Source organism: Silene latifolia, chromosome 4, assembly GCF_048544455.1.
Source record: "Silene latifolia isolate original U9 population chromosome 4, ASM4854445v1, whole genome shotgun sequence".
NCBI lineage: Eukaryota > Viridiplantae > Streptophyta > Magnoliopsida > Caryophyllales > Caryophyllaceae > Silene > Silene latifolia.
This window is the reverse complement of record NC_133529.1, coordinates 12,286,406-12,310,918: the sequence shown is the minus strand read 5'-3', so window position 1 is coordinate 12,310,918 and position 24,513 is coordinate 12,286,406. Positions and strand designations below refer to the sequence as shown.

Here is a 24,513-nt window from a genome sequence, read left to right as displayed (position 1 = left end):
TTATTTCATCAAACAGTTGACCGTTAGATCATTCCAGACTATATTCCGGATCATTTAGTAAAAATAGAAGAAAATAAAAAGGATCCAAATTGATTAACATGCGCCCGTATTCGATACTCCATATTACAATTTGTCTCATAAAAAATTTCTCATAAGTAATGGAACACAAATTCTCATTATAGACGGACACTATCCGTCTATACGTATAGACGGATACCACTTTCCCTCACAAAATACCCATTTGCCATAAAGTGGGAAGCACATGTGGTCTTCCATCTTGTCCCCTCTCTACCCATTTTATTGTATGCCTTTACCCGTCTGTTTCCTTTCGAATTGCCTATACCAATCTGACCTATTGGTAATGGAAACAACGGACAACTTTATACATTTTGGGTTGAGGTAAATACATTAGAGGCGACAAAAAATGCCGTTGGTTAAGGTTTAACGGTCAGTCGAAAATGCAAAGCTGAAAAAGATGTCTTTGTCAAGACAGACACACACCTTTACCCTTCCTTCGATACCTTTGGATTTCTTCTCTTTAACTAAATTCCCACTTTTCTTTCTTCCTCCCTTATTTTTCGCTCATTTCTGATCAATCTTCAAGCTCCAAACCCAGGTATTATTTTTTTCTTTTTTTTTTCCTCCATAATTATCTTATTTCAATAATTTTAATTCCCTTTTTTTTATGGGTAATTAAATTGCATTATCTATATGGATTTGTGTACCATTTGAGGGTTTGTAAATTAATTATAATTGACATTGTGGGTAGTTTTTATATCATGATTATAATTTACGGGAACCATTGAGGCACTGAGATAATGTCATTGTTGGTTTTATTCAAGTATGTTTGTTGGGTTATATTTGAATGCAGCATTGTGGAATTAGGTATTTGTTCATGTTGAATTTTGTTTTTTATTCAACATTTGGTCTGAATGAGTTGGGATCATGTGAATTGTGTGTGTTATGATTAATTGGTTGGTTTTTCATGTTACTATTATAGTGATTTGGCATTGGGATGATTAAAGTTGGAATCTTTTTGTGAATATAGGGTTTGAATTTGTGATGGGATTATCACTTTTGATGTGGAAGAATCAGTGTTTCCGTTGTTTCGATAAGCTGGATCGATGTTTGATTTGCCCGACTGGATTTTTCGCTTCTTTATAGGGTGTTAGCTACTTGTATAGGTGAGTATAATATATGGCTCTGAAAGGGACTTCTCCCATTAGAGTCGAAAGCTATGTACACAGCTTGGGATGCGTGTTGAGATCAGCTGTTTGTGAGTGGTTATTACTGTTTCTCTTGTTGCTTGATGCAGCATTTTCATATTTTCTTACAAAGTTTGCTCAATATTGTGGGCTTCAATTACCTTGTCTATTCTGTTCGAGGCTCGATCATGTATTTGGGAATGAAAAACCTGACTTCTATAAGAACCTACTCTGTAGTGACCACAAACGAGAGATATCATCTTTGGTTATGTGCCACAACCACCATAAGCTTGCTGATATCCATGGGATGTGTGAGGAATGTCTCTTGTCATTTACACAAACGGAGACTAATGAAGAAACATGTAAACTCTTGGTGGATAAAATGGGATTGGATTGTCCTATTCCCGGTTCTGTAACGACAAGGTCATGTTCGTGTTGTTCAAAGTCATGGGAAACCAGGCCCTTTGTTCAAAAGCTTGTTGTCTCAAGACCATCACCCTCCATTTCTAAACCCGACATTCCTTTGCCTAAGTCACCTCGTCATAGATGTTTAAACCGTCAAGAGGGGTTGAAAAAGAGAAAGAACAGATTTTCGGTCTCAACTACTCCTTTTGTCCTAGGGAATATGGATTATGACATATTGTCTCGTATGGGGTACACCGAGGTGAAGATCACTTCAGACTCTGATTCTGATTTTCCATTATCTGATGATGATGACATCATCATTGCCCCTAGAGATCCCCAAAGCAGTAATAATGGTGAAAATTTACTTCAACAGAGTTCCGAGATGTTACTTAAAAGGCAGAATGACTATTTTTCTCAAGCTCAACAAATCCTCAAGTCCACTCGTACTACAACTATTATTACGGGTCAAGGTCTTGAGCAAGAAAAGGGTGAAACTACCACCCCAACATTTTTTACCCCTGGTGGTAACGCGAGACACAGCTTGACAGATATAAGCTGGCAACAAATCCACAAGAGAAACAGCCCTGAGTTGCCTGAGTTTACCTCTTTAGATGATATTCCTCTTACATCCGATGTCCCAGAGATTTCTGCCGTCATTTCAACAAATGAGTTTGACAGAAGCTCACAGTCAAAGAAGCTCAGTGGTTCTAGTTCGGCAGACTACAGTCACAAAACTGCTTCTTTGTCTGTTAATGTTCAATTTGCTGTTAACCAATCAAAAGAGAATTGTAAGTTGGTGTTACCTTTCTCTTTTTTCTCGTTTGGGTTATCCTACACTCTCGGGAATTGCTTTTGGAAAATGATAGGGTGTCAGTGTGATACTAATACTGAGTACCACCCTCTCTCATTTACAATGTAAATCCTATATAGGGGAGATTTTCAAATTGCATGTGAGAGGGCGGTACTAAGTTCGATACCACCATGGCGCTGAACTCTTTTTCTTTTCTTTACCTTTTAGCCTTTTAGCCTAATTTTGTCCATAGTATATTAATATTCTGATTGTTATTTTTATGCATTACTAATATCAGGGTTAGATCCCAAGGGAAAAGATGATATTGAACATGCATCTGCCATGAGTAAGTGGGAGTCTATTGATCTGAATGGCACCACAACTGTGACGGAAGTACAGACAGATCTGACAAGGAAAACTGTTTTCAATAGGGATCTGAAAGACCTTGCCTCCAGCAGTGGCAAGGAAGTAAAGGCTTCTGGTCCTCTCTTGGAGCATAAAAAAAGAGATTGCAATGTCACTGGATTCTCTGACGAGTTGAGTGCCTCGAATACAGCAATAACTAGCCGAAATTCATCATTCGATAAAAACTCAGTGGTTAATGGACATGTCGATAAACCACAGATTGAGTCCTCTGATTCCACTGAATCTCGGGTATTGTCAAAATTGCCTAGTATTGAGAAGTCTCCCTCTGTTGAATCTCAAGAAGGCGATGTTGGTGAAAATGAAGAAGAAAACCTTGTTGATAGATTGAGGCAAGAAAACGAACATGGCAAGAAACGTATTAGTGACTTGTACAAAGAGCTGGAAGAAGAGAGAAGTGCAGCTGCAATTGCTGCTAATCAAGCAATGGCTATGATAACCAAGTTGCAAGAGGAGAAGGCTGCTCTTCACATGGAGGCACTTCAGTATTTGCGTATGATGGAAGAACAAGCAGAGTACGATGTTGATGAACTGGAAAAGGCTAATGACGTGATAACTGAGAAGGAGAAAGAAATACAAGACTTGCAAGCGGAGCTTGATTACTTCAGGCTAAAGTATCCAGAAGATTTTCCGGAGGATCCAGACTTAGATGAGGTGGATCTTGAAGATGCAGAGAGTTCTTACATGGAAACAGTTGAATTTGAGAAGTCATAGATCGCATTATATCATCCCTTTTCTCATCCTTCTAAGTCTTAAAATTTTGAAAGCTTGCAAAGGTATGTTTTCTGTTGATCTATTTGCTTCCTTTGTTCAATCATTCGTTTGTATATATCACATGTTTGTGCTGTTGCCGATACTGCAACCATCTTGCAGTTCATTTTTTGTTTATGATTACATCTTGTTACTCAGTTCAGAAAAGTTTGCTAGAAATTTTATCCACTTCAGGGTCTATCTGTCCAACTAACCATGCTTCTAAAAAATAAAAATTAGGGTATAGACGTTATATAGTTTTGTTAGTATCCGAGTGTGAAGTGTCAGACTCTTGTCCGAGTGTGCACATTATGGCACATTTTGGCTTAAAATGAGGTGTCCAAGTGTCATACCCTTCTCCGAGTGTCGAGTGTCGAGTGCCGGACACGGGTTCACAAGGGAATATGATATGAAGAGTCATTTCTCAAGGGAATATGATATGAAGAGTCATTTCTCATGGATTGGGTCTGCATTTTTTTTCCTGCAAGCCATTGAATACGTTAAAACAATTGTGAAATTAGGTTCTGTGGTTCGGTGCATAGGGAGATGATCTCTGGCTGGTCCGGTCCCTAAGTAAATGGTATAGTAGTTGTCCGTGACCTGTTCAGTATATAAGCTTTCCCACTCCTGGTCTTTCGGGATCTGATGACAGTATTGGTCAATACCAGATTTACATGTATGACTACATGGTCTAGTTTATTCAAGTGGACTATTTCTATGAACAATTTGTGTTAATGAGAATTGAGAAATATTTGTTCACCGATTTTTGTTTTGTTTCCGAAGCAGGCACAAGCTGGAAACTTAAAGACTCCTGGAAAAGAAAGGCCACTTCACCTTTTGAAGAGAAGCTGAGATTCTTATGGTATCACGACGATGTCTTCTCTTTGGGTATCAGCTCGGTACAAGTACGAATGCTAGTATGTTACTGACCTCCCTGAAAGCCTTTTTCCGTTCGCTTGTCTTCCTTGAAGCACACTACATTTCATGTTAAAATCCTTAGAGCAGTTATATCTCAGCGAGTTTTGTGATATCTGTAATTGTCTCCCGAGGTTAGATTCGACCAGCCATCATGCTCCTTGCAGCAACAATCTGTGTTGGCCGTGTAAATTTATATTCTGTTATGATTTATTGTAATTCTCGAGGCTGAATGAATCTTAACAAGATAAATCATTTTCACTCTATTCTTACCTGTATATACCGAGTACATGTTTTTGAACCTCTTATGTTGGTTGTGTCACGGAAAAATGACAGCTTTCAGATTTTAGTTTACTCACCCGAAACTGCTGTTTTGAAATTTGTTAAACTGTCCCTCCTGCACATTTCGTATGATCTGTTCTCTCTCTGTATTTTCAGCATCAATTTTACATGTTGGTGATCGCTGTTTAAAGTTTACGTTGGGAAACACAGTTGTGATGATCGCTGTGTAAATTTAAGACCCAATACAGAGTTCCGTTTTAATATGTTTTATCATTACAAATGTTGTGTCTAGAATTGCATCGTCTGTTCGCTGTGGAACTTTTGTCCGTTAAGCGACAGCCGACATCCCTTCCCTTCCACTCGGTCGAACACAATTTTGTAACCACCATCACAACCACAAAAAATATTCAAAGTCAATTCTGTGATGCCATGTTTGAAATGTGAATACATATACCCTTTATTTTAAGCAGACGTGTGCAAAAAGATGAAGAGACACAGGTGATGTGTTCACACTATACTATACTTTAATTTTAAGGTAAACGTCATGAGTGAGGTGTTCAAATCTCTGTAATTACTTGACCAAGTGTCTAATTACTTGGACCAACTATTAATACTTGTTGATCTTCTTAGATTAGTTCACAAGTATTTCTCGAAACGAACTGTTCTTTCGAAACAAGTAACCATGTTTGAGCTTGGGATGTTCTTACCTTCATTTCTCTTTTGTACTCTATCATTGATCTTCTTATTGTTCATCAACAAAATTATCTTCTCAAAAAAAGAAAAAACTTCGGAATTTTCTGATAATATTTTTCCGAAATCTTACCCTCTAATTGGTCATGTTATCGCCTTTTACCAACATAAACATGACAGGTTCCAGTGGCTAGTGAGTCTTATTGTTGCTTCTCCTTCTGCCACCTTCACTGTCCATCGTCCCTTTGGACGAAAGAGCATCTCCACGGGTGACCCGGCTGTCGTGGAGCATATTCTAAAGACCCGGTTTACGATCTATGAAAAGGGACCTATGCAAAAGGCCATTCTTGAAGATCTATTAGGGGATGGCATTTTCAATGTTGACGGTGCGAAATGGAAATTCCAAAGGCAAGTGGCCAGTCATGAATTTAACACCAAATCTTTGAGAAAATTTGTTGAGAATGTTGTAGATTCGGAGCTTTCTGATCGGTTGATTCCGATCTTGTCCAGTGCTGCGAAGAATCAGACGGTTCTTGATCTTCAGGACATACTCCAGAGGTTTGCATTTGACAACATTTGCAAAATCTCATTTGGGTATGACCCGGAATACTTGTCACCCTCTTTGCCACAGTCGAAATTTGCTGTGGCTTTTGAGGATGCTGTGATGATCAGTAGCATGAGATTTAGGTCATTTTTTCCAATTTTTTGGAAAATTCAAAGGTTTCTCAATGTTGGTTCAGAGAAAAAGCTGAAATTAGCAGTTACAGAAACCCGGGAATTCGCGAATTCCCTGATAAGACAGAAAAAACAGCAAATGCTGAAGAATCCTGAGGGAACTTCTTTAGAAGCAGAGGACTTGCTGTCTAGGTTTCTGGTATCCGGCCACGTAGACGAGAAATTCGTCGCTGACATCGTCATCAGTTTCATGCTGGCGGGCCGTGACACCACGTCATCAGCTCTGACTTGGTTTTTCTGGCTCCTTAACAAAAATAAACAGTGCCAGGAAGAAATTGTAAAAGAAATAGGCAAAAACCAGAGCAATAAAACCGAGAATTCCTCGATTTATCAAGAAGTTAAAGACATGACTTATACTCATGCTGCTCTATGTGAGGCCATGAGATTGTACCCGCCAGTCGCGGCCGACTCCAAAGAAGCCGCCAGTGACGATGTGTTGCCAGGGGGCACGGTTGTGAAGAAGGGTACATGGGTGACTTATAACCCTTATGCCATGGGTAGGCTGGAGAGCATATGGGGCTCAGACTGGGCTGAGTATCGGCCTGAAAGGTGGCTGGAAGTGGAGGGAGATGAAGAGAAGTGGAAATTTGTGCCTCGTGATCCGTATTCCTATCCGGTTTTCCAGGCCGGACCTCGTGTTTGTCTAGGGAGGGAAATGGCATTTTTACAAATGAAGAGGGTGGTTGCTGGTGTTTTAGCCAGGTTTAAAGTTGTTCCTGTGATTGATGAAGGGATCGAACCCGTGTATCTGCCGTATTTGACCGCGAAAATGAAGGGTGGTTTGCCTGTTAGGATTGAAGAGAGGGCTCTAACCAAGTGATAATAGGAGTATAGGACAGGTCATTTTAAACTGCTTATTAATTCTTTTACCATGTGTTACATGAATAAACATTTGCTGGTTTTAAGCCTGTGACGTTTCACAACCCTTTTTCTTTTTAACATTATTTAAATCGGGTGTGAGTCATCACAGGTAGGAATTTGTGATAGAGTTAACTTGGATCATCTGGGGTGACTAGTCGAGTAATTTCAAGGTCGAGTCAGCTCGGGTTTCGATCATTTATTTTTCTATATGGATTTTTTTTATTGATTCATGATCATGATTGTTGGTATTAGGGCTGAGCAAAAAATCCAATTATCCAAATTGATCTGATATCCGATCTGAATCTGATCCGAATTTTTGGATATCCGATCCGAAAGTTAAGTTTGGTTTGGATATCTGATCCGAAGTCTTTGGTTTTGGTTTGGATATGGATATTAGAATTAAAACATTTGGATATCCGATCTGATCCGAAACTATATTTTTCTAGTATAATTTCGAGAAAATAAAATTTTATTTGATACAACAATTTAATTAATTTTTAAAATATTAAAGAAATAACTAAGTGGTACTTAAATTTTATGTCGAGAACATTGGAGTAAGAATATTAAAAAAAATCATCATGTAAGCCTATGAATATAATCGTGTTTCAAACTTAATTTTAAAGTAAATTCAAAAGTATGGATATCCGATGGATATCCACATCCGATCCGATTATTTTGGATACCCGAATATTGGATATCCGAAACATTTGGTTTGGATATTGGATATCTAATTTCAGGATTTTTAATATGGATATCCGATCCGAACTAGCACTTTGGATCGGATACCTGATTCGTACTCTGCCCTAGTTGGTATATGTCCTTGTTGAAGTGTTAAACCATTCTTGCAAAAATACCCACAACTTTGTTAGTTTGGTGAAGATTTTGGAACTTTGCTTATTTAACATTTCTTTCACTTTTGCTTTTGCATTTTAGGTATTCAATGTTTCTGATTGCTTGTTTTTCCATATAATTATGGAAGGCTCAAGGTCCTCAATTACTTTTTTGTTATATAATCGCCTAATTGGCGCAGTACTTCAAATTCCGTCACTTAGTCATGGTAAGGGATTGAATGTACACAACCTTAAAATAACGTTTACAGACGGTTTAAATAAAGACACTATTATTTGCAATATGATTAAACAAGTTGCACATAATGCTTAAAAAAGGAATTAATTTACATATGGTGGTAGATATTATTTAGGAAAAGTAATGTTAGGTCGTATAATTATCATATTTTTGTTCCAAACAATAGAAAACAACTACTCAGATAGATAGGTTAATGAGTCGAACTTTTGTAAATATTGGAAAATATGCTGTCTATAATTTGCTGTGGCTTTTGAGGATGCTATGATGATCAGTAGCATAAGATTTAGGTCATTTTTTCCATTGTTTTGGAAAATTAAAAGGTTTCTCAATGTTGGTTCTGAAAAAAAATCTGAAATTAGCAGTTACAGAAACCCGGGAATTCGCGAATTCCCTGATAAGACAGAAAAAACAGCAAATGCTGAAGAATCCTGCAGGAACTTCTTCAAAAGAAGCAGAGGACTTACTGTCTAGATTTCTGATATCTGGCCACGTAGACGAGAAATTCGTAGCTGACATCATCATCAGTTTCATGCTGGCAGGCCGTGACACCACGTCATCGGCTCTGACGTGGTTTTTCTGGCTTCTTAACAAAAATATACCGCCACAGGATGAAATTGTAAAAGAAATAGACAAAACACATAATTCCTCTATTTATCAAGAAGTTAAAGACATGAATTATACTCATGCTGCTCTATGTGAGGGGGATGAAGAGAAGTGGAAATTTGTGCCTCGTGATCCGTATTCATATCCGGTTTTTCAGGCCGGACCTCGTGTTTGTCTAGGGAGGGATATGGCATTGTTACAAATGAAGAGGGTGGTTGCTGGTGTTTTAGCCAGGTTTAGAGTTGTTCCCTTGATTGATGAAGGGATCGAACCTGTGTACTTACCGTATTTGACTGCGAAAATGAAGGGTGGTTTGCCTGTTAGGATTGAAGAAAGGGCTCTAACCAGGTGACCTGTTTTTGGGTTTGTTGGTGCGGTGCGGCTTACTGGTTGGTAGATCAGGTCGGGTAATTTTTGGGAGTCCAGATCCTCTGTCCAATTTCGTGTTCCATCTTGTATCCCATTGGCTTAATCTTGCAACACCTCATCATTTTATAATACGTAAATACTTATTTTTAATGTTCAATGCTTATGTGTCAAATGATGAGATAGTGGGACACAAGATGAAATACGAAAATGGAACATGAAATACGGACTCAATTTTCGGTATGGCCTAGTGTAGCTTGGCTTATAGCGGGTTGGATGGTTACGGGTCGAATCATAGCACAAGTCATTTTAAACTATGCTTGTTACGTAATGGTTTTCCAATGTATTGTATGAATGAAAAGTTCAGCATTATTGTTGGTTATATGTCCTTGTTGAATTGTTAACCCAATCGCTATTCGTCGTCACATAATTACTTCAATTCTTACCCAAATTACTCCTCGGACCCCAAACACATTAATTAAACTATCGACAAACAATTAATTGACAAATAAAAACTAACAACTAATATCGAATAACTAACCACCCATCCAAAACGGCGAATTACAAATCAATGTAAAACAAATAACAAAATTTCATTGAAAACGGATACTATCCGTCATGTTCAAAAACGGATAGTCTTCTCTCACAATATGCGGTGGATGATCTATGAGGTGCTCGATTTCCCCCCCACTTGCCCTCCCACTTGCCTTATTGTGAGAGGGACACTATCCGTCTTTAACTTATGACGGATTTGCATCATATTCTAAAGACACAACCGAAAACAAATTGATTTTTCTAAAATCAAAACGACCAATTACTAATTGAAACAACCTTAAACTTGTCCATTTAATTAATTAATTTATGGACGATTTTAACTTTTAAGTAATTGTGCCGACAATATATTTTGGAGCACCGTTGTAAACCACTCTGCCAAAAGGCTCACAAGTCACAACTCTGTTTTTTTTGTCGGAACTCGCAACAAGATTTTGGAACTTTGCTTACATTTCATAGGGCATTAGCAATAAAGTTTTGTCAAAAAATTTGTAAGATGATGTGTCTATTTTTTTACAATTGGTCTTCCTTGTGACGGGTTATCATTTGTGGCGGATATTTTGTGAGATAAAATGGTAACAAAATGGGTTAGTGGAGAAAGGGGACCACATGAATAGTGTTGCAGAGAGAGAAAAAGTGGGTACATTGTGAGGTAAAATGATATCCGTCACAAGCTTGTGACGGATATGTCATGTCTTCAATGAGAATTTGTGATTTTTTTAAAGGTTTGTCTACAAACTCTCTATTGTTGGACATAAGTGTTGAGGTTCATGGATGAGAGGGGTTACAATATACTTCCTCCATTCAACTCCACTCTACCACTTTCTTTTTTCACGTTTGCCAACGCGTATTTTACGCGCTAAATATCGTTAGCTACGTATTTGCAAAAAATATAAAAGTTAGATATTTTTAATGTACTTGTAAAGACGAATCAAACAAGATCCCGCTTGAATATATTTTCACTTACGTATCGAGAGAAAATTGAAATAGAATACTCACTCGTGAATAGTGTTCAAAAATGAAATAGGTAGAGTGGAGTTGAATGGAGGTAGTAGTATACAGTGGAGAGAAAATGCGAGAGAAGAAATAGTATAGTGGGCCATATTATAAACTTGAAGAAATTTATCTATTGTTGGTATGAGGTTTGTGAGTAAATGAGTTTGTTAATTATCTTATGTGGCATGAGAACAAATCTATTGAAGATTTATCTATTACTAATGCCCTAATCAAACATTTCTTTCACTACTTTTGCTTTTTCATCTTTCGGATTTGATGTGTTACCAAAAAAAAATCTTTCGGTTTGATACTTTTTTGATATTCGTCTTAACCAAGACATACTGTTACGTTCGATCCCTTACCATATTTAAGCGGCGAACTTTGAAGTATTGTGTACGCAGACTATGGGGTTGTTTGGTTACCCACTAAACAATGCAGGAACTTAAATTCATGTGAATTGCAAAATGGGTATATTGTTTGGTTACCCCAATTCACATGAATTTGAAGTTCCCATGAATTCCAATTCCTCCACATTGGAGGAAGTTGCTTACCTAGGCCCCCCTAGGTAAGTTAGAATGCCTACATGAATTGCACTTCCTCTATGACAACCAAACAATTTTTTGCAATTCACATGAATTCCAAATTCACGTGTTTTATGACTTCCTAGGCAATACAAATTCCTATATGCAACCAAACGACCCCTATATAACAGAAAAGTATTGAAGACTTTGAGCCATTTGTGTTGAGCGTTCACAACCTTTAAAATACGACGAGAACGTTTCTTGACAGTTAAATAAGACTGAATTATTTGCGATAAGTGATACTGTGTAAGACGGTCTATTTGTATTAAAAACATTCTTTTTATTGACCGTCTCATTCTAGCATTTTGCTTTACAATATGATTCACGTAATGATTAAAAAACGGATTAGTATAGTTATGATGGTCGATTACTCCCATATATTTGTCGGACACTGTACTAATTAATTATCAAAAGTTGATGAATAATACGCATGATGAGTCATGAATCATAAATAATCATAATTAATTAATCATCTCGAGCATTATCAACTTAATGATTATCATATTTTCTTTTTTTGACAGAAGGTGAATAACTTACATTATTGTCACCAATACAGAGTAAGCTATTCGACTAGATAGCACCAGACACTTGACAACTAGATCTAGCACTACAAAGCCATACAAAGAAATTACATAACCTTTATTTAAAAGTAAAGCTAAAACATTAAGATAATCAAGAATAACGATGGTAGAATGACAAAAGATGACAGCTTGGTCACGAACGTTGATGTCATCTTCATTAACACGGAAGACCTCCAAGTATCGTCGATACATACAAACGAAAGAGTAACAATGACAAGGTGCACTTACGCTCTTACGAAAAGAACGTAGAAAGAAAAGATGAGAAGCGCGACAGTGTCTGCCCTCGACGGAGATAAATCTCCTACACCTCAAAAACCGCACCCAAAGATCATAGCACAAACGGACCGAGAAATCCAGCATGTAATTAGTAAGACGAACAACCATAGACAAAGGCACCTCAACACCAACACCGACACCGATCAGAGGACTTAGCTTACCACTAAAAAGACTACTTAGACTCCTATCTAAGGAGGTTATTAGGAGGAAAAAACAAGAAAAGAAGATAAACAGCGACACCATTGAAAGACGGGGAAACCACCGCCTCTTATCCCAACCAAAGACACCACCAAACCCAAATCCACCCTACCCAATACACCTCAAACAGAAAGTAACGAACCCCAACAAAGCAGCCTCACTCCAACCAAGAACAACCGGACACAACCCGCACCGTCCACGAGGACACGACACACCCAACGAGCACCAAACACCCGAACACTGAGACTCCAAATTCCAAACGAACCCCTCAGGACCATCGATCGGCAGACATGCAACCCGACAAACAACATCACAACAGACATAACACCGAACCAGAAAATGGGCCAATCTGGTGGGGAAGGGGGCGAGGGGAGAAGGGGAAACACCAGATCGTCCCACAAACCACCACCACTTAACAGAAAAACACCACCCAGATGAGCTATACTCATCGACCAGACACAACGACGACCGATGACCATCAAGGCACCAGGACTTACCAGGGATGGGGAGAGGGGCGAGGAGGAGGGGAAACACTCCTAGAACGCATGTGACGCTTTCGATGACAGGACAGGGGAACGCGGAACGGAACGACCTCAAAAACCACCACACGAAAACCAACCAAACCCGCCGGACGATCAGGACGGAAAAGATCCGCAGAGAGAAGAGAGTGAGATCAGGCCTTTGGGGTTCGCCACAAAGAGGAAACTTGAGCAATCACCGGAGACGGGTCAAGGAGTGACCCCATCTCCGGCGAAGGGTAGGGGAAAAGGGGGGAAGTGAATTGATTAGGGGAGGCGGCGGGTCAGAAAACAAGGGATTAGGGTTTTCTTTTTTAGAGAGAAGTGAGAGGTTTAAGAGAGAGTGTGGAGTAGTTTCTCCCTATTCTCTTGTATGACGGTTTTTCCGTTTTTTTTTTTTTTTTTTTTTTTTTTTTTTTTTGTGTGTGTGCGCGCACAAAGAGTGGCCATTTTATGGTAATAAATACTAAATAGTGATTACTTTGAGAAAAAATAGTCATACGGAGTATTTTAGACCTAAAAAGCGGTCACTAATTTTATTAAGGGGGTGTTTGGCCTTACTTATCTAAAATAGTTTTTCCTTTTTAAAAGGAGTTTTTTCATAAGCTAATTCTCATAAAAACTGTGATTGTTTGGCCAAAGTTTTAGAAAAATTGTTTTTCGTTATTTTGATATACGTGATAAATAGTAGAAACACCTATTTGCTACTTCTACTTTTAAGGGTAGTTATTTGATGGGGCATATTCTGCACCCTCTGACCAAGTCAACACATTGAGCAAGGTCAAAGATATCCACAGCAAAGTCAACGACTTAGACAGCTTAACCGACGCAGCCTGTCGGCCTGTCTCATGTGCCTCGGCTGGGGCAACTAGCCAGCCGGGGCACATATCCGCGAACTCATACCCAAGACCCCTCGGCGGCGAGTCAACAGGATCCGCCGGCCTGCCATAGGTCCCTCGGCCGAGGGTAGCTCAGTCTTTCCATCTGCTAGCCACTTGGCCACTACGTGACAAAAGGTGAAAGTCTATAAATACTCCTCAACCCTCATTGAGGAAAGGATCCACAATTCAACCTAAGAATCACTATTCATCTGGTAATATCTTCCTTATCTCTCTACAATACATACTTCGCCAAGTAACAACAACTTACCTCTCTAAGTTACTGACTTGAGCGTCGGAGTGAGTTCGCTCGGTCCAAAGCCGAGCCCTCAGTTTGTTCACTGTTTCAGGAGACCGAAAGGAGAAGCCAACCAAAGACGTCATTCTACAAGCACGGGTGGTAACAAATAACTGCTCTGGAATTACACCCGGAACAATTGGCGCCGTCTGTGGAAAAAGATACTAGAAGCTAGTCACATTCATTCCCAAACAAAAAAAAACAAAAACCCACCCAAAAAGCTAAGAAGATGTCAAAACAACAAGAGGTATTCGTGACTGACGAAACCGAATTCTACCATGAGGATACCGTCCACACTGTGGTGTTGCGCGACCCTCCACCGCCTAGTAATTCAGCCGGAGTACGGATGCCAATAATACCAGATACGCCACGCCACCGACCAGGTCACCATCATGGGACACGTGGTCGAGGCAAAGAAATCGAAGCTACTCCTGGACCTACTTAGTAGTACGCCCACACCGCCGCACCGACAAGAGCGGCGGAACCCGTCCAGGAGACCAGGGCCCATAATGTGACTCCAAGAGACTTGAACGGAGCACCTGGAAGAAGCCGGCCTGTCAAGACGCCGAGGAGCCCGGAGCGCTAGTGGCGGACCTAAGTCCTTCCCGCACTCACGGAGGACGGCGTCGCCGCCGCAAGACCGACGAGGCATTCCCTGCAGGAGTGAAAGAAGTCCGACTTACCTGAGTCGGAGAAGAAGCCCGACTCACCAGAGTCGGGGAAGAAGCCCGACTCACCAGAGTCGGAGAAGAAGCCCTTCCCGCCACGGGGAGAGGAGCCGGACTAGGGGTGCGAGGAGTCGATCGCCGCGTGTCGTTCGACACGTGGTCAGACAGCCCCTCGGACCTCGTCTTAGAGACCCCTGGCGACTAAGCTAAAGCTGCCACCCATAGCATACAAAGGAGAAGGCGACCCAACCGACCACGTTGAGGCTTACGAGTCTCACATGTCGGTATGGGAGCAACCCGACGAGGTTTGGTGCCGAGTCTTCCCAACGACACTGCATGGGATGGCACAAAGTTGGTACAAGGTCTACCCGACGGTCGGTATCTTTACGCCGACCTAAAGGACACATTCCTAGCCCAGTATTCTTGCAACAAGAGGAGGGCCGTGGAGACCTCGGACCTCCTGACTATCAGACAGGAGGGAGGCGAGTCTCTCCGAAGTTATGTGAAGAGGTTCGACGCCAAGGTTCAGCAGATTCGTGAGTCGAACAATGAACCGGCACTTTCACGGCGATGAAAGGCCTCCCGAGAGGAGACCTAAAAATGAGCTCATCAAGTGCGGCGGCTGAACCTAGACTCACGCCAGAAGATGGCCGATCAGGCCATAAAGGTGGAGGACTACCACAAAACCTGGGTAGGCCCCAGCGAGGCTGGGCACTCAGAGAGAAAGAGTCGCCGGGAGGATAACCCGGATGAAGGACGCCGTGACAATAATAGGTCACGATCTGACAGGTCCACCAGAAAGCAAAACTCGGCGGGCGCCGGGGAATTCAGGACCGTACTACTACGAAGCGGTTCAATGGCCACACCCCCTTGGTCGTATCTGCCGCCGACGTCTTCGCCTTGAGCAAGCACGAGGGCCAGAAGTGGGAAAGGCCCCCCAAGTCGAAGGGAGACGGTGACACGAGCGATCGTGAGTACCACGGCCACACCGGCACCTTATCGACAACTCGCGATCCAAGAATGCCATCGAAGAACTGATCCGGAAGGGGAGCCTCGACAAATATGTCGCCAAAGGCCAAAAGACGACGCCGCGGCTCGAATAAAAAATCCGTCTTTGAACGGATAGGAGTAATCCATGTTGTCATCGGGGCAACGAGAACGGTGGGTCCGCTCATGGGCACAAACGGCACTCGAACGAGCCGTATCGTGCCATCAACTTTGTGCCCAAAACAGCGGCCACCGCTTCCAACATCCCCGATATAACCATTGGGAAGAAGGACTACGAGGGAGTCATCGCCCCTCACAGCGACCCACTTGTAGTCCACTTGGACATATCCAACCACCTAGTCAAGAGGTGCCTGATTGACACAGGCGCCTACACGAACATTATGTTCGGGAGTGCTTTCGGGGCTCGGCACGAAGATTGAGGACCCGAGCCCCGCACCAACCATTTACGCTTTCTCCGGGGCCGGCCTGGTACCCCTGGGGTCAATCAGACTGCCAGTGATGTTCGGCGAGGGAGATGCGGCTAAGAATATCCTGGCTGAGTTCGTGGTCATCGACGGCTCGTCCGCCTACAACGTTCTCATAGGCCGAGTCACTCTAAGCGAGGCCGACGCAGTAATGTCCATCCGGGCCCTGACACTGATGTATGTCTCAGACCGGGGGGAAGCGCATAAGCTCGTCTCCAAGAACGAGAAGGACGAGGTGGTCAACACCCAGATATCCGCCAGAGGGTGCAACATGCAATCCCTCAAAGTGGCAAAGCAGTTAGAGAAGGGGAAAAGCCCATCCTTGCAGCAGGAGGAAGACCCGATGAATACCAACGTCGGCATGGTTGGAGGAACCCCGACCGACCAAGAAGAACCGCATCCCGGCATATGGGAAATAACTACTGACGGGCCCCCTACGGCGAACAGCTCAGGAGCCGGCATCCTTATCACCAGCCCAAACGGGGACGTGTTTAAGCACGCCTTGAGGTTTACCTTCTCGGCCCCAGACAACGGATCCGAATACGAGGCGGTGATAAAGGGAGTCGAGTTAGCTAGGGCTGCCGGGGCGGAGCACGTCGTGGTAAAAACATGCTCACTATTGGTGGCCAACCGAATCAGGGGAGAGTATGAGGCTCGAGACGATGGGATGGTAAGATACCTGGAAAGGATAAAAGCCGACACCGCCAAATTGAAGTCCTTCCAGATACAGTACATTCCCAGGTCCGACGCTCTCTCAAGACACATCGGCTGACAGACATGGAGGGCGCGCCTTCGATAAGCCATTGGGACGGACAATCTCGGGAAAAATTTTGTATAACGGCGGAGGTGCCCGAGACAACTGTGGGCACCCCGACGCATGTTTATATCTAATGAAGAATCATCCAAGTTTCCACCAAAGTGTTCAGCTCCCCCATAGTCACTATCAAGAAGCAGGCGCCACGGCAATCACCCCAAGAAGTAGACGCTACGGCAGTCACCCCAAGAGGTAGACGCCGCAAAGAAGCCACTCCAAGAGGTAGACGCCACGGCAGTCACCATCAAGAAACAGGCGCCACGGCAGTCACCCCAAGAAGTAAACGCTACGGTAGTCACCCCAAGAGGTAGACGCCACAGCAGTCACTCCAAGAGGTAGACGCCACGGCTGTCACCATCAAGAAACAGGCGCCACGGCAGTCACCCCAAGAAGTAGACGCTACGGCAGTCACCCCAAGAGGTAGACGCCGCAGCAGTCACTCCAAGAGGTAGACGCCACGACAGTCACTATAAGGAAGCAGGCGTTACGGCAGCCACTACCAGCGCAGTTGATAATCGCGAAAGCGACCAGCATGCCTTAGGAACGTTAAACACAGTTGAGATACGCATTCTAACTGCCTCGGCCAGACCGAGGTAGAAACAAAAGAAGCGCTCAATTAATAACGTAAGACAACTCAGACGAAGACAAGAAAAGACCTCGGCCAAGCCAGAGGCAAAATAGCAAACTCTTATTAAAAATGATAACAAGTTACAAGTGAGGAAAATACAGACGACGGCCGTCCCCATAGGGATAAGCCAAAACACAACCTACCAAAGTTGTACAAAATACAAGGAAAAGAAAAGCAAAAGGTTACAGACGTATCATTTAAGCGCCAAAAGATGGCAGGGAGGAAAGGCCTAATAATTGGCTCCCGAACAGCTACTGACTATCCGAGACGCCGGTGAGCCTCGGTGACGACCGCCCGTCTCCCTATGCTCGTTGCTTGCTTGCCATCATCGAGCGTGTAGCGACCCATCTTTGATGGGCGACCCAGAAGCTGTCTTGGCAGTCTCAGCTTTCTCAGCAGCCTCAGCTTTCTTGGCAGCCTCAGCCTCAGCAGCCTCAGCTGCCCTTGCCCTCTCAGCTTCCTCCTTGGCCGCCTTAGTCTTCTCAGCAAGGGCTGCCTTCTCCGCGGCCACCTCTTCTTCCTTCTTCACCCTTACCTCCTCCTTGGCCTTCTCCTTCGTGGCTTCCTCTTTAGCTTCGAGCTTGTCATCAAACAGCTCGTCAAATTTGTCCCACGGAAAGGAGCCATCAAGAGGGAAGAGCTCCTCAATCACTTCCCTGGCAGCTTCTTCGGCCAGGTCCCGGTATTGGGCGCACATGTTAGGGAGGAGAACGGTTTGGAGTGTCTCAATGTCCTCCTCCCTTTGGGCGATGATAGCATCCTTGTTCCGGACCATCTTCCCCTGGGCCTGGAACAAGCCCCTAAATTCGTCCCTCTGCGTAAGGTAAAGGTCAGCGTGCTTCTGAACGAGGTCACGCATCTCCCGCAGCTTAGCAGCTTCAGCCGCCGCAGCCTCGGCCTTGGCTCTCTCAGCAAGGACCTCCTTTTCAGCGTCCTCCCTGAATTTTCTCTCGGCACGGACTGCCTCCTCTGCCTCAGCCTTGGCCCTCTTAGCCTCCTTGTTGGCCGCGTCGAGTTCAAGCCTTAGCCTCTCAAGCTGTGGGGCAGCTTCAGCCATGGTCTTCTCTTACTCCATAATAAGAGCACCGGCCGTATCAGCCCACTTTGCCAGTAACCTGATCAAACCTAGGCCCTCCGACTTAATCTGGAGGGGGGTAGGCTTCGGGAAGGAGGTGACAACGGTGGCATCTTGACCACTTGCTTGCGACTTTTCCCTCGACGCCGTTCAACATTGTGTCCGGTGGACGGCAGCGGATGATCTACAAAAAATTCAATCAAATCATCCATGTCAACATTCATGGACAAACCAGAAAGCCTGTCATCAGGAACGCCCAATGAGCCGGCTAAGTCTGAGCCATAGGATAGATCAGTACCAGGCTTGGATTTCTTGATCGGAGGGCCCATTTCCTTGCCGCCCTCGGTAACACCCGCAGCAGCAGGGGTAGACTTCTTCCTCTTAAGGACAAGGGGAGATCCCTCCGCATCGGAGTCCTCCCCATTGGTAATGTCAACAATCACCACCGTCTCCTTCTGGACTGAAGGGATAGGAGGTGGAACCGATGTCGACGCCGTCGCCGCCGAAGACTTCGCTTTCCGCGTCCGGCGCGGCATGTTACTAGCGACCTTCGCCTGGGCCGCCTCCACATTCAAGCCTTTCAGCTGCTGATCCATGAGATCATTCGGCGACGTTCAGCGATCACGGACCAGAGCCTTAGGATGCAAATCAGCAACGGTCTTGTCCTTGTGCGGCCCCCATTCTCCTGAGGATATCCTCGAGTCCACCCAAAGTGGTCTGCGAAGGAAACACAGCAAGAGTTAAGTATAAGAACTAAATCAAGATTCAAAGAAACAGAAACATTGAGAGCAGAGATGGGCCCCACACCGACCCCACTCACCCTGTGCTAGGGCCGGTATGAGGCCGACATGGCAGAGCAGCTCATCCTGAAGAATGATCTGCGTTGGGGGAATCCATCTTTTCGGCAACCCACTCTTGTCCACCTCAAAAAGCCTCATCGCCAGCCTCTCATCCGCATTAAGAGGGACCTTGTCGGCGTCCATCTTAAGCTTATTCCGGGTGACCCATCTGTCATGCTCCGCCTTAGTCTCGCACCGCAAATTAACTTGGTCTTTGAAAGGACCGGGCGGGGATAGTCATCCGCACCTCAACGTACACCCACCGATCTTTCCGGTCTTTGCGGGAAGTAAGCTTATCAACGGAGACGTAACCCGCTCCATCCGAACGCTTGTACCATCCGACGCGACCAAGAAATGACGGCCGAAGGTGGTGAAGCCGACGGAATAAATTAACCGTTGGGACCTCCCCCTTGAAGAGACAGAGCGACAAAGCCGACTATGGTCCGATAGCCAAGGGTGCGGTTGGGCCACGACGACGTTCATGGCTCTAATAATGGCCATAACATATTCGTTCACGAAACCGGAGCCCGTACTCCAAGTGTCGGATGTATACGCCGATGCAACCCGGTGGAGGGCAACAGACGGCTCGACCCTCCTCGGGGACAACAATTTTGTATCCCTTGCCGGCGTAGTAGAAATGGCCTTCGAAGAATGTTTCACGAGCAATCGGCGAATTTGTGGGTCCAAGCACGGTCGGGGCCGGCCTTACAGCGCCGCCATGGTCCATGATGAACTGCCTCCCCTCACTAGGACGAATCCTTCCAACATCCTCACCGACATCATCATAATCCTCATCAGTTTCGGCGTCATCCTCTCAATCCTCCAAAACTTTTGGGTCAACTTCGGAGAAGGGGACCTAGGGGCCCCTGCACCTTAGCGGGACGGCGGCCGTGCCTCCTCCTCGTCAAGACGCGACGGGAACCCCGGCGCATGCATTACTAGGACCGATCGGGAAGACATGTTTACAACAAAGCTTAAAAAGTTAAAAAGTTGGAAAATTGGTTTGTTTACCTCGAAGAAAAGTGCTACGCCGAGTAACAATTACAAAGCTAGAGAGAAGTTTCACAAAAAGGGCTAGAAAGAGGAAAATTTTAGAAAATGAAATTGGTGGTCAATTTCGGGACTAACTCGCCCTATTTATAGGGGAAAGCCCATGAAGAAGGACCAATCAGTGGCACGCCCATGAAACGTCGACCAATCAAAGGTGAATGCGGACACGTGTCGACATGCAACCACGGAATGTCAATCGTTGCAACAGCTTGAACGTCAATCAATGCAACAACGACCAAACGTCTTCAACACGCCCCTTCAAATCTCTCTCGCCCATTCATCTTCCTCAACAAACTCCTAAGTATCCGTTCTCCGCGGCCACATGATCAACCAAGCTTGTCAACACCGGTGGGGCAATCAAAAGCACACGGCGCTCACAACCTCGGTCTCGGCAAAGACCACTTTCTTATCCACATCTGATGTCCATTACACATCCATGTGGAGGGGGATATGGTACGGCCTAAGCGAGCCACGCCGAGGTAGAAGAAGCCGGGCGAAAGAAAAATTTTGTCTTACGCAGAATATACGCTCAACATACATCGGAGCCCATACCACGGCATAGACTACGCTGGGGCAAATTGATGGGGCATATTCGCACCCTCCGACCAAGTCAACACATCGAGCAAGGTCAAAGATATCCACAAAGAAAGTCAACGACTTATACAAACTTTTTAATCGACGAAGCCTCATCGGCTGTCTCATGTGCCTCGGTGGGCAACTAGCACCGGGGCACATATCCGCGAACTCATACCCAAGACCCCTCGGCGGCGAGTCAACAGATCCGCCGGCCGCCATAGGTCCCTCGGCCGAGGGTAGCTCGCCTTTCCATCTCGCTAGCCACTTGGCCACTACGTGACAAAAGGTGAAAGTCTATAAATACTCCTCAACCCTCATTGAGAAAAGGACCCACAATTCAACCTAAGAATCACTATTCATCTTGTAATATCTTCCTTATCTCTCTACAATACATACTTCGCCAAGTAACAACAACTTACCTCTCTAAGTTACTTGACTTGAGCGTCGGAGTGAGTTCGCTCGGTCCCAAAGCCGAGCCCTCGCTTGTTCATTTGTTTCAGAGACCGAAAGGAGAAGCCAATCAAAGACGTCATTCTACAAGACACGGGTGGTAACAAATAACTGCTCTGGAATTACACCCTGAACATTATTATTTTTTTTTAGCTTTTTAAAAGTGCTTTTTAAATCCCTAAAACATGGTGTTTGGCCTAGCTTTTAATTTTTCATTTACAAAAGCACTTATAAAGCTAGGCCAAACACCCCTAAAGTGGTTATTATTATTAAAGAGCCATTTTTTTTCCTCAAAATCTTATTTCAGACGGGCACTTTTCCCGTTTGAAATAAGACCGATAAAATGTTGCCATTTTTTAAGAAAATGTAAGCAGTGAATCTACAAAATGTTATCACTAAAAGTGTCATTTTTTACCTTAAAAATAGTGGGAAAATAATGGTAATATGTTATCAAAAAAATACAAACATTTCTTGTCACAACGATAACATGTTTATGACGCCTTATTTCGGCCAAAAGAATGTGCCCTGAGCAAGACCCACTATTTTTTTTCTAGTCATACGTAAGATGTACCCCATTATGGTAAATTATATAACAGTGGTTAATATTATCTTACATATGGTTCTTCTTTTTTTTTTTTTTTTTTTTTTTTTTTTTTTTTTTAATTCAAATAAGGTGTAAGATGTACTCCATTATAGAACTGTCGGGAATTATTGATTTTCGATTCTCATTCTTCATGCTTACACAAGTTACAGCTATGCTAAGAATAATCTGACATATAAAAACTCGAAACAAATTTCATTCGATGATGGAACACCAAACAAAACCAAAAATGGAACACCAAACAAAATCCAAAATAAACCGAACCGATAATCCAAGTGACGAAATATTTGCCGATTATTCTCCAACGTTTCGGGTCTATAAGGATGGTCGAGTAGACCGGTTAAATGTCACTAAACCAAAGCCGGCCTCGCTTGACCGTAAAACCGGGGTTGACTCCAAAGATATGGTAATATTTCCTGAAACCGGGGTGTCGGTTCGGATATTCAACCCGATACAAATATTCCAAAGTTCAACTAGCGGAAAAATGCCACTCATAATGTATTGTCATGGAAGCGGTTTTTGCTCTGGCAGTACATTTTCTCCGGTCTACCATTATTTTCTAAACCGGCTGGCTCTTGAAACACGGTCCATTATTGTATCGGTTGAGTATCGTAAAGCGACTGAATACCCGCTTCCGGTGGCGTACGATGATTGCTGGGATGCTCTCTTGTGGATCATTTCCCATGATCCCAACATTTACTCTGGTAATAATACTTCCTCTATTTATTTTAGTCAATTTTACGACGAATTTAAAAGCGTAAAGAATTCTGTGGAATTGATATATAGTTACCCCATTTTCCTATTTTCATCCCTTTTTTTTTGCGGTCTCCAAGTCGTCACTTTCACCGTATTTTTTTATGTCTATATGTTTTTTTTTGTCAGTCCGTTTGTTTGATCGCCTTATTTCGATCAAGTAATAAGGCACTCTTCTTACAGTGAGAAGCGTGGGTGGCGGCGACACCCCACGTCTTTCCACTCACACCCTAAATGAGTTTTTTGTGAGAGGAAATGGTATCCGTCTGATCATTTCAGACGGATATGACGGTCTGAAATAAGAATTTGTGTTTTTTCGTGAGGGATGTGTTTATATTAATTGTAACTGTTTTAGTTTTATAAAAAAATATTTTTTATTTCCAACTCATTGACGGTCAAAGTTCGGAAACTTTGACCTCCACAAAGAAATGGGGGGAGTATAATATACCTTTCTACGTATTTCTGTGTTTTATCGAATTCTGCAGGATATTTGAAAAGTGTAAAGAATCCAACGAAACAGATTAACGTAACACATTTGACTAAAGAACCATGGCTTGAGTCCGGTAGAGTCGACTTTAATCGACTTTTCTTAAGCGGGGACAGCTCAGGCGCCAACGTGGCGCACCAAGTCACCTTACGAGCAGGCGTAGAAGTTAATAAGACGATCATCAACGACCTCATTCTAATCCAGCCTTTCTTCTGGGGTAAGGTACCAATTGGGAACGAGGTTATCAACTGTAGGCGAGGCCCAGGCGGGGCAGCATTAGCAGAGAAATTATGGGAAGCTGCGCGGTGGGGGTCACCTGCCAGCGTGGATGACCCGTGGATGAATCCGGCTAAGGACCCAACATTGTCGAGCCTCGGATGTCGAAGAGTGTTGCTTTGCTTGGCTGAAAAGGATGTATTGAGAGACAGAGGATTGTTATATGAGAATGCACTAAAGAAAAGTGGATGGTTAGGAGATGTTAAAGTTGAGGAGATTAAAGGAGAAGATCATGTCTTTCATCTTATAAAACCTTCATCTCCTAAAACTCTGGAATTGATGAGACAAATTCAGGATTTTGTTAATTGTAGTAATCCTGAATCAAAACTCTAGATTTCATGTATTTAATTTAATCTCTCTTTCGGAATTAAATAAATGGTTTTACATAAATTTTAATGTTCTTTAGCAAAAGTTACATTACAATCATCTATTTCTCGATTTATGCTAGAGGTGATCAAATGTGGTCTACGTGATCGGCTCACATTGATATTTATGGTCCACGGACAAACCTGTTAATTAGTTGGTTGGGCACTATTGAGTCACACCTGTTGGGAAATTAACGTCAACTTTCACGCGCAATGGAAGCAACTAATCGACAAGTAAACCATAAAATAAAGTAAAGATCTCTACAAGCAATTAATCGACAAGTAAACCGTCTTTCTCGAGAAAGTCGACTCCTTTTTACCCTCTTTCTTTTCTATTTCCTTCAAGGTAATTTTGAAGTCTTTGATTTTCGTTGCCTTCTTCATCCGCAAGGATATTATAGGTTGAGTTTTTCAACCTAGTTTCTTAACGAGTTAACGGACATGGCCGAACTCACATTAAAATTTTGGCC

The 24,513-nt window shown here is 43.3% G+C and overlaps 4 protein-coding genes across 5 annotated transcripts; all 4 read left to right on the top strand.

The window, feature by feature from the left end:
- Positions 1-432: 432 nt before the first annotated feature.
- On the top strand, positions 433-4,754 carry LOC141652957 (putative myosin-binding protein 4). Of its 2 annotated transcripts, none has more exons than XM_074460578.1 (4): positions 433-616; positions 1,049-2,398; positions 2,699-3,599; positions 4,360-4,754. In XM_074460578.1, the coding sequence occupies exons 2-3, from the start codon at positions 1,198-1,200 to the stop codon at positions 3,535-3,537; spliced, it is 2,040 nt and encodes a 679-aa protein (XP_074316679.1). In that variant the 5' UTR covers positions 433-616; positions 1,049-1,197; the 3' UTR covers positions 3,538-3,599; positions 4,360-4,754. The 2 variants fall into 2 exon arrangements, with proteins under 2 accessions (XP_074316679.1, XP_074316680.1); XM_074460579.1 differs by having other exon boundaries at positions 469-616; positions 4,357-4,754.
- A 149-nt stretch (positions 4,755-4,903) lies between these two features.
- On the top strand, positions 4,904-7,102 carry LOC141652959 (cytochrome P450 94A1-like). The gene has a single exon (XM_074460580.1). The coding sequence runs from the start codon at positions 5,453-5,455 to the stop codon at positions 7,013-7,015; it is 1,563 nt and encodes a 520-aa protein (XP_074316681.1). The 5' UTR covers positions 4,904-5,452; the 3' UTR covers positions 7,016-7,102.
- A 1,368-nt stretch (positions 7,103-8,470) lies between these two features.
- LOC141651071 (cytochrome P450 94A2-like) lies at positions 8,471-9,097 on the top strand. Its single transcript, XM_074458796.1, has one exon. The coding sequence runs from the start codon at positions 8,471-8,473 to the stop codon at positions 9,095-9,097; it is 627 nt and encodes a 208-aa protein (XP_074314897.1).
- Positions 9,098-22,230: 13,133 nt separating this feature from the next.
- On the top strand, positions 22,231-24,054 carry LOC141652080 (putative carboxylesterase 7). The gene is made up of 2 exons (XM_074459727.1): positions 22,231-22,866; positions 23,401-24,054. The coding sequence occupies exons 1-2, from the start codon at positions 22,365-22,367 to the stop codon at positions 24,009-24,011; spliced, it is 1,113 nt and encodes a 370-aa protein (XP_074315828.1). The 5' UTR covers positions 22,231-22,364; the 3' UTR covers positions 24,012-24,054.
- Positions 24,055-24,513: the final 459 nt, after the last annotated feature.

Coding starts and splice junctions, on each gene's coding strand:
- LOC141652080 (XM_074459727.1), top strand. CDS start 22,365: ATGATGGAACACCAAACAAAACCAAAAATGGAACACCAAACAAAATCC. Junction 22,867..23,400: donor TGATCCCAACATTTACTCTG/GTAATAATACTT, acceptor CGAATTCTGCAG/GATATTTGAAAAGTGTAAAG.
- LOC141651071 (XM_074458796.1), top strand. CDS start 8,471: ATGTTGGTTCTGAAAAAAAATCTGAAATTAGCAGTTACAGAAACCCGG.
- LOC141652957 (XM_074460578.1), top strand. CDS start 1,198: ATGGCTCTGAAAGGGACTTCTCCCATTAGAGTCGAAAGCTATGTACAC. Junction 2,399..2,698: donor TAACCAATCAAAAGAGAATT/GTAAGTTGGTGT, acceptor TACTAATATCAG/GGTTAGATCCCAAGGGAAAA.
- LOC141652959 (XM_074460580.1), top strand. CDS start 5,453: ATGTTTGAGCTTGGGATGTTCTTACCTTCATTTCTCTTTTGTACTCTA.